Source organism: Sander lucioperca, chromosome 13 (genome assembly GCF_008315115.2).
Source record: "Sander lucioperca isolate FBNREF2018 chromosome 13, SLUC_FBN_1.2, whole genome shotgun sequence".
NCBI classification, from domain to species: domain Eukaryota; kingdom Metazoa; phylum Chordata; class Actinopteri; order Perciformes; family Percidae; genus Sander; species Sander lucioperca.
The window spans coordinates 23,275,951-23,285,256 of NC_050185.1; the positions used below are offsets into that span (position 1 = coordinate 23,275,951).

At 40.8% G+C, this 9,306-nt stretch overlaps 1 protein-coding gene across 5 annotated transcripts in view; it reads left to right on the plus strand.

Moving 5' to 3' along the window:
* The window catches only part of LOC116052886 (myotonin-protein kinase), a 47,014-nt gene that overhangs the window by 13,454 nt on the left and 24,254 nt on the right, over nt 1-9,306 (plus strand). For 3 of the 5 annotated variants that reach the window (XM_031303712.2, XM_035990930.1, XM_035990929.1), the window contains exons 4-11: nt 1,254-1,391; nt 1,572-1,667; nt 1,808-1,956; nt 2,230-2,323; nt 2,468-2,665; nt 2,870-3,118; nt 4,149-4,228; nt 4,329-4,425. In XM_031303712.2, the coding sequence (XP_031159572.1) occupies nt 1,254-1,391; nt 1,572-1,667; nt 1,808-1,956; nt 2,230-2,323; nt 2,468-2,665; nt 2,870-3,118; nt 4,149-4,228; nt 4,329-4,425 (1,101 nt within the window). The remainder of the gene's footprint in view (nt 1-1,253; nt 1,392-1,571; nt 1,668-1,807; nt 1,957-2,229; nt 2,324-2,467; nt 2,666-2,869; nt 3,119-4,148; nt 4,229-4,328; nt 4,426-9,306) is intronic. The other 2 variants (XM_031303714.2, XM_035990931.1) reach the window with 2 other exon arrangements.

The window sequence follows — 9,306 nt, forward strand, 5'->3', positions numbered from 1 at the left end:
TGGAAGTGCACGCAAGCCGGTTAAGACCGTAAACAAAGTGGGATGAAGAGAGGATGGCTAACGTTAGGCTAAGGCTAACTATTTATCGGCTATTACTACACAGCATTTTCCTCACCAATGTACTGTCTATAGCAAACAAAATGGATGAACTTCGGCTGCGGATCACCACTTGTAAATGGATTATGTACTGCAACTTCCACGAAAAACACCACGAAAGCGAGACACAAGTGTAGATCACAGCGTTCCTTTATTTGAATGGGGTGTGCATAAGACTGACATAACACCTGTGATGGACATGAAGGAGTCTTTTTGAATATTCACAACTGTTGTCATTAAGTGTCATTCAGTAAATTATGACACTTGTAATGCAAAGTTAGCGTTGCAAACTGTCCAAATTGTTTCAGTTTACTTGAGGTCCACAAAAAATATTCATGACACATGGTCACGACAGCCAATGTAAAAACCAACCACTAATGACAGTTTATTGTAATGTTTTCTTGGGGCTTTTCTGCCTTTAATTTGACAGGACAGCTTAAGTGAGAAAGGGGGGGAAGACATGCAGGAAATTGTCACAGGTTGGATTTGAACCGTGGACCTCTGCATTGAGGCATAAACCTCTCAGTATATGTGTGCCTGCGCTACCCACTGAGCCAACCCAGCCACAGTTTATTGTAATGTTAACACATAAAGCTAAATATTTTCTTGTCATAACAAAGACATTGACAGGTTATATTGTCTTGCTTATTGTCAAGTTGTCATAACACAGAGATTGTTGTCTTTGTTAATGTCAAGTTCTCATAACACAAACATCTCGAACAATGCTAACTTTGCTTTAAAAGTGTCATAATTTACTGAATGACTTAATGACAACAGTCATGAACATTTATAAAGACTCCATGTTCATGACAGGTGTCATGTAATAATTATGACGTGTCATCATGTCAGTCTTATGCACACCCCTTCAAATAAAGTGTTACCAAAGAAAGAGCATGTTGACATAACTAACCCTCCGTCTGCTATTGATATGTTGATTGTATTGTCTGCACCTGTTGTCTTGTTGATGTGCTGTTTTATCTTGTGGTGTGTTTTTCTAGAAGACCACAATGGAAATAAGACTTCAGGCTTCATTGATTTTATTTCTGTGATTTTTAATGTATGCAATGACTGCTGTGCAGTGTTATTATTGTGTTTTAATCATTAATTTAAATCAATCAATCTATCAATCCTCACTACACAAGTCATCACTGTTTCAGGTTGCTGTGGCAAGGATGCGAAGCACACAACAAGTGTACGCTCTGAAGATTATGAATAAATGGGACATGCTGAGGCGAGGCGAGGTACACCCACACAAACCTGTGCTCATATTCATAAACAAAAAGACAACGAAAATGGTAGGAGGTAGAAGGTTTTCTTTATGCAAATGCTGGGCTAAGATGGAAGAAAAAAGGAAAGTCAAATTGAGGCACGTGCTCTTTGATGTAAGCTGGTTGCCCTTCAGTTGTCTGTGGCTCCATCTTTCTTTCTACTTGTGGCTTTTTATCCAGTTTTCTTTGTGTTTGTGTCTTACACAGACAGCATGTTACCAGGAGGAGAGGGAGGTTTTACTGAAGGGTGACAGACGTTGGATCACAGAGTTACACTATTCCTTTCAGGATAACAACTATCTAGTGCGTATGAACACAGCCAATCAATTATGTCAAGTAAATGTTTCGTACAAATATGTCCTGCTAGTCTATAGCATATGCTGTATTTAACTAAAATTTCAGAAGATCTGCCATTTCCCCCACCCTCCCCCCCCCTCCCTCAGTACCTGGTGATGGATTACTATGTAGGGGGCGACCTGCTGACTCTGCTCAGTAAGTTTGGAGACCGGATCCCTGAGGACATGGCTAAGTTCTACTTAGCTGAGATGGTCATGGCCATTGACTCTGTCCACAGACTGGGTTATGTACACAGGTAGAATATTCTCCTCTTTGAAAAATGGTGCTCATACTGTTTTCATTTACATGTTAGTTTCAGACTGCGGACGCATACAGTTTCAAGATAAATTGTAACTTTAGTATTACCATTGCTTTTCAAATGGTTTAAGTATGACTTTTCTGAGTAATAAGCTCAACAAAGCTCACCACAAAAACCTTCCTTTAACTGTGATATGGATAGAAAACACTGAAAACAACCTACGTATGATATGTTCCATCTGATTATTGAAATCTGATGTTTCTTCCACAGAGACATCAAACCTGACAACATCCTGCTGACAGCTGATGGACACATCAGACTTGGTGACTTTGGTTCCTGTCTGAGGCTCCAAGAGGATGGGATGGTGAGAGGTGACAGAGGATACTCTTTGAGAGGGAAAAAAAATCCAGACAAAACAAACACACAACTGAACAAACATTAGAAATGCGAGTCCTGACCTTTCAAATACGTTAAAAAAAAATCCATCAGCCTACCAATTTTATTTCAGGTTCACTCATCCTTAGCAGTTGGAACCCCTGACTACTTGTCTCCAGAAATTTTAAAGGCAGTAGAAGGAGGCGGAGGTTATGGTTCTGAATGTGACTGGTGGGCTCTGGGTATCTGTGCCTATGAGATGGTGCTGGGGACCACGCCCTTCTACGCAGAGTCCATCTCTGAAACATATGCCAAGATCATCCACTTTCAGGTGTGAAAACACAGACAATGTCTTTCAGAATTCGAAGGACACTTTAAACACTGGCATATATATATATATATATATATATATATATATATATATATATATATATATATATATATGTTTTTGGTAGTGGTTTTAGCAGTATGAATGGGACTGCCCATTGGGAAACCCCAGACATTTAAATATTTTTTCTTTTTTTTTAATCCCCAGGAGTATTTTGAGTTCCCTCCTTCTGGCCCTGAGATTTCAGACAGGGCTCGTTCCTTCATCACTGGGCTCGTCTGTGAAAGGGAAGTCCGTCTGGGGAGGAACGGCTCTAGTGACTTCAGGAGCCATCCCTTCTTCTGTGGATTAGACTGGGGTTCCCTGCATAAACTCCCTGCCCCCTTCCTGCCTGAAGTATTTAGTTCAACTGACACCTCCAACTTTGACATTCTGGATGACTGTCTCAGTGAAATGGTAATGTCTTTTGAGAATCTTACTTTCCATGTCATGCACGTATGATGTAACCTAGGTTGTGTCTGAAAGAAAATGTAATATTTAATAACTGTGAGCAACTTAGTTAATAGTCCTCACTTGTCTACAGAGTCAAATTTTATGTAGCCATCTTAAACTCTATGGCCAAAGGTGTGTAACGATATCTTCATCACCACTGTCGTCGGGGTGGTCATCGTCTGTTACCATGGCGGCAGAGCCTGCACCAGGTGCTTCCATGACACTATCAATCATTATGCTTCCTCTTCTTCTTTAGTTTTGGCCTATGGTTTTTTTTTTTTGCCCCTTGGCAACAAATAGGCATTAGGTCACGAACTGGAATGGAGGGTGCATTATCTTGGCAATTTAGGAGCAATGATTCGCCATCCTGCTTTTTTCCAGTGTAACAAATCTGATTTTATTTTGTAGTAACGAGTAACTAAGATGCTTGGGGAAAGTGGAGTAAAAGTATACATTTTATTTAGGAAATGTAGTGCAGTAAAAGTAAAAGTTTCCGGAAATATAAATAACAAAGTAAACAGATACGTGAAAATTAAGTACAGTAACAAAGTATTTGAACTTCGTTACATTACAACACTGGTCAGACGCATTTTGTACTCGCACGTCTAACACAACAGGCTCTCATTTTAATCTATGCAGCTGTCTGCATCTGCTCCGTCAGACTCGCGTCTCAGCCCTGTCTCAAGGGTGTAAAACACAACCTGAAGCGTTTATTAACAATTCAAGTCTGTGTTTTTTTTAACTATGTGAGTTACCTCGAGGTTGATAACCATAAAAATAATCTTAAAAAAAAAGGGCCTAAACATTTTGTCACCTAGGCTGAGTGGAGGTGCTGTGTCTCTGTATAGACCCAGAGAGGTTTATAATCCCACAGACTCTCCCTTCACTTTTGTGAACTTTATAGAATCTCGCCTCAGTGTCACATGAATGCTTCCAGCAAGCCGGGTAACTTCTGGTGGTTACTGGTATCTGTTTTGTGTTGTTTGTTCTGTAGGAGACGCTGTCTGACGTAATGGACAGAGCTCCAATAGGAGTGCACTTGGCTTTTGTTGGATACTCTTACACCGCTACCTGGTAAACTTGAATTCGTTTATGCTTTATTTACATTTAAGAACTCTAACTGGCTTTTTTATTATGTCACTTGGGCATTGTTTAATTGGTCTCTCTTTTATAGTCAGACAGGTGCCATTGACCGCAGTCAAGACATCATGATGAAGATTGACCACACAAGGCTAAGGGACTGTAAGAATCTTTACACACTGGAGAAACTGGTGAGACATTATCAACTTAAAGTCTGTACATGTTAGAACTTCCATTTGTCCTTTGGTCAGGTTGCAACAGTTACCTTACAGATACAGCCACCTAGAATTTCCCCTCCCAACCTGCCTTTCAGCCTAGCCACTGGGAGTCTCCCCCCATCCCTTTATTTCCTGAAAGTGCATATCTAGATTCCACTGTAAACGCGCATATTCATTCAATTGCAGGGTCTCACCAGGAGATTGATCGTCCTTCACGGAAACACATGAACCAACATGTGAAGTACGCTGAAGAATTATGTTTTGTTGTTTAACACCATGGTTTGCACAGAATATTTCCCAAACTTACAGTACAGTATAGTAGTTAAAGGACAATTCCGGCGCAAAACGAACCTAAGGGTTATTAACTGTTGTGTACCTACTCTGTCGCTCTCTGGGACATGTTTTCATGCTAATCGAATGAGATTGGAGCTTTAACGAGGCTACCGCGGACCGCTGGTTAGCTTACAATGCTAGTATATAGGGCATGGGGAGACTCAAATTAAATCGCTATTTAATACCACTAAAAAGGCTCGAAACATCACCACACTTTAACGTTAGCATAATTAGGGTCCCTAAATGTGAACCGAAGCATTGACAACATTGTAAGTGTACAGATAGTTTATTAAAAACATAGATTATAAAGTAGACATCTTGAAAACCAGTCATGACTAGTTGAACGCCGTGCAACGTGGAACTTCCATAGACATTATGGGAATTCCACGTTGCACAGCGTTCGACTAGTCATGACTGGTTTTCAAGATGGCTCCCGCAAGTAAACATGAACGCGACTGTCTTTATAATCTATGTTTTTAATAAACTTACAACGTTGTCGATGCTTTGGTTCACATTTAGGGACCCTAATGATGCTAACGTTAAAGTGTGGTGATGTTTCGAGCCTTTTTAGTGGTATTAAATAGCGATTTAATTTGAGTGTCCCCATGCCCTACATACTAGCATTGTAAGCTAACCAGCGGTCCGCGGTAGCCTCGTTAAAGCTCCAAACTCATTTGATTAGCATGAAAACATGTCCCAGAGAGCGACAGAGTAGGTACACAACAGTTAATAACCCCTAGGTTCGTTTTGCACCGGAATTGTCCTTTAAACAATATAAACCCTGAATGCAACTCAAGTACTGTAAGCACAATGTTCAGGGTACTTGTACTTTACTTTTGTACTGTATTTCCATTTTAATACTATTAATACTACTATACTTCTACTCCACTACATCTCAGAGGCAAAACGTTTTACTTCACTACATTACTACATTATTAACTACATTGTTCAATACAATATAGAGCTTTACTAAAGTGTGGTGTATATTTTGTATCAATAATCTAAATTTAATAGATTAGGTTAGATAAACTTTTTTTGATCCCAAATTGGGAAATTTCAGTGCTTCAGCAGCAAAATATCAGACACACAGCACACATACAGAATATATATGAAATAATAAATAGGATAGAGTACAAGAACAAATACTTAAAAAAAAAAGAATTAAAAAAAATAGAAATTAAAGAATGTACAAACATATTTACAAGTTGGGAATAACAATGTACAACTACTAAAATAGTATTCATGAAGATGTAAGTTAAACCTATGTCTGTGCAAGTTGCACTTAGTGCAGTATTGTGATGAGTCTTATCTAACACTTAGTGATGAAGTGTTAAAAAGTTTTATTGCCTGTGGTAGGAATGATTTCTTGTAGCGGTCAGTGCGACACCAAAGCTGTAAGAGCCTCTTGGAGAAAGTTCTCCGCTGTTGGACCAGTGCGGGGTGGAGAGGGTGGTCGAGGTAATCCATAATAGATAACAGTTTGTTCAGTCACCTACTCTCCACCATAGCTTCAAATGTCACCTGTTTGCAGCCAAAGTGACATGACTCTGAGTTGTACTGAAAGTTTGTGGTGTATAAGGTAAAAAACAGGAAAGGAGACAGCACAGTCCCCTGTCGAGGCCCTGTACCACTCACCACCACATCAGACAAAACACAATCTAGACGGACAAACTGTGGTCTGCCTGTCAGGTAGCTGTCTCCTCACCTGGCCAGGTGTGATTGAAAAGCAGGGGGGCAGCTTGAAGTGTCTGAGGGGGGAGATGAGATGTGCTGCAGTGGTGGGGGAGTTGGGTCCAATGGGCTCATCGCAGGGGAGTCAGGGGGGAGGTGTGTGATCAAGGGAGGGAGGGGAGGAGGCAGTGAGGAGGTGTGGGGGTTTGGGGTGTGGTAGAGGAGGCAGGGGATGGCTGTGAGCTAAATGTGTTACAAAAGTAACAGTTTAGCTCATTTGCTCTCTCATGGCTGCCTGGTGTCTGTCTTCTTCTACCCCCACACTAGCGGGTGACACGGGAATCAATTGTCGCTCCCATCCCATCCCGAGCCCACGAAAATACTCCTGTCATATCCCGATCACGTGACTGTCCCCCGTCCTACAAAATCCTGAGAGAAAGACTCCCGAATCCCACCCCGCTCCTGTTTCGTTCCCTATGTTGTCTATAGTTATCAGACTCTGTTGCCCCCCTGTAGCATGTTTGGTTAATCGCGGTCAATTCACTGAAGTTGATTTGGAAATTTTGGCTACACTATACATGCATTACCTGCAGGCCTAGGGGATTTTATTACGTAATTTCTAACGGAGAGCTTCTCACACTCAAAACACACATTTATTGATTTAGGGTAGGTTAGAAGAATCACTGCCTTCTGCATACTAAGTAGCCTAGGAATGCCGCGCAATCTTTGGGCACACAATTTTTTAATTTAATCTCTGGCTCCGCCCCGCTCCCGTTGATTTCTATGCTCTATTCCGTCCCTATCATGTTACCAACAGTGAGATTGACTCCCGAAAAATTGTTACCCTCTACCCCACACCTGTGATCTCTTTCATCCCCGTACACACCTCCCTCACATTTTTCTGTTGTAGTCTGGCCTCCATCTTCCTCCTGTAGGAGTCTTTACACGCAGTTCGTGCTGTACTTTCCTTAGTTCCTGTCTGTCCCATGACCTAAAAGCTTACTTCTTCTCATTCAGAAGAACCTTTAGGTCACTGGTGATCCATGGCTTGTGATTTGGAAAGCAGCGTACAGTCCGGGAGAGCATGGTGATGTTTTCACAGAAATGTATGTACTCTGTGATGCAGTCTGTCAGGTTATTGATATTAATAAACCTAAATACCAAAAAGTGACTAAAAACACACACAAAATACACATACACATCAGGAGCTGCTGCAACAGGCTACCGCACCACAGCGCCATTTTGCAATTTTTTTAAATATAAAATAGTTACGCACTAAAGCTTTAAGCCACCCAGCAGTATATAAAGTCATTAAAATGAGCTCCACAACATACAGTATCTTGTCAGCTTGTTTCTAATAATTGGGCTATACTGTATGTTAACACTGAGTGAAAAACTTGTTTGTATGTCTACACTATTCCAGCTGTCCACTATTATGGATTCATAGGTTTGATTGATTTTCTATGACAGATTCTGAACTTTAAACTCATGGTGCTTTTAAAACCCTCCACGGTCTGCATGGTGTTCAGTGACAAACAGCAACTTTACTTAGAGGGAGCAGGGAGACCTGTGGATGACACATTGAAGGCCCATTAAATGCGAATAAAATGTTACACTGTAAAGGCTCACACTAGAAAAAGCGTTATGTCAATTCACCGTGGGTTTGTGCGGCAATGGGAGTGTCACCTAAATGGCCCATTTGTGTGACTTCCTGTTGTGTTATTTAACCCCCCAATGTAACAAAAGTAGACTTTATATTTTTACATTTGTTGTTTTCCATCAGATTGTTTATAATTCAACATTTCCGACTGCACTTGAAGGCAGCTTCATTTCACGAAGAAAGAGAAAAAGAAAAGAGACAGAGGGACTGGGGAAACAGCTGTTCGACAAACTCCAGTGTTTGGTGTTTTAAAACTTTCTTGTAGCAGCAATAGAGGCAGTGATGTTTCCTGTTTCCTGTTTGGGACTCGCACAACGCCTCAAAACACACTGACAAGTCCGATCGCTGATTCCATGATTGACCACGGCAGGGTGACGTTGGGTTGCGATTCTCCAAAAGTTGAATCGCTTGCAACTTTTGGCCGCTGCAGGGTTTTTTTCCGGCTCCCCCCTGTGGCCCCCCACCGCTGCAGCCTAAACCTATTCAAAATGAATGGAAAGACCTGCTCTCTCTCTTGCTCGCTCGACCACACTTAATAGGTTAAGCCTCATAACCAGGATACATATGTCCATGTAAACACATATCTTTGCGTTGTGTAGTTATCTGAGCTGTTATGTTAATTATGTTACACTACATTTATAAAAGACAATTTTATCGACGGTAAATATGTAAAAGTTAACTAATACAATAACCAGCAACTATAATTTGATCCTTTAGAGATCAGGCGGAGAAAGTCCCCAGACTCCATTAAAAATCACGCCATTTTGCAAGGGGGAAACTTTATACTACTATAATACTTTGTTTAACGCTGTCTTCATAAATGTTCATAATGAAATCTGAATGATCATTCTTCATTGCAGATAAAGTCAGCTGCTCAGATGAGTGCCGCACACGCAGTTATTTCTTACTCATATCATTTATTTCCCTCCGGTTTTGCTTTCATTTTAATGCAGTTATGTTGAATAACACATTTCTTAGAGCTTTTATGGACATAACAGAAGTTACTATCAGTAACTTGAGGCATGCCTCCTTCAGCAGTCTCGCTACCTGCTGAAGGTGATGGCCTAGTGAAGCCTCATGAAGCATCATGAATCCTTTTCTTTATTTTCTGAGCCCACTAGATGACATGCTCTGTTCAAAAGGGTTAAAAGCACAATTAATTTCCGTTTCTTTAGCCTTTTTCTTTAAAC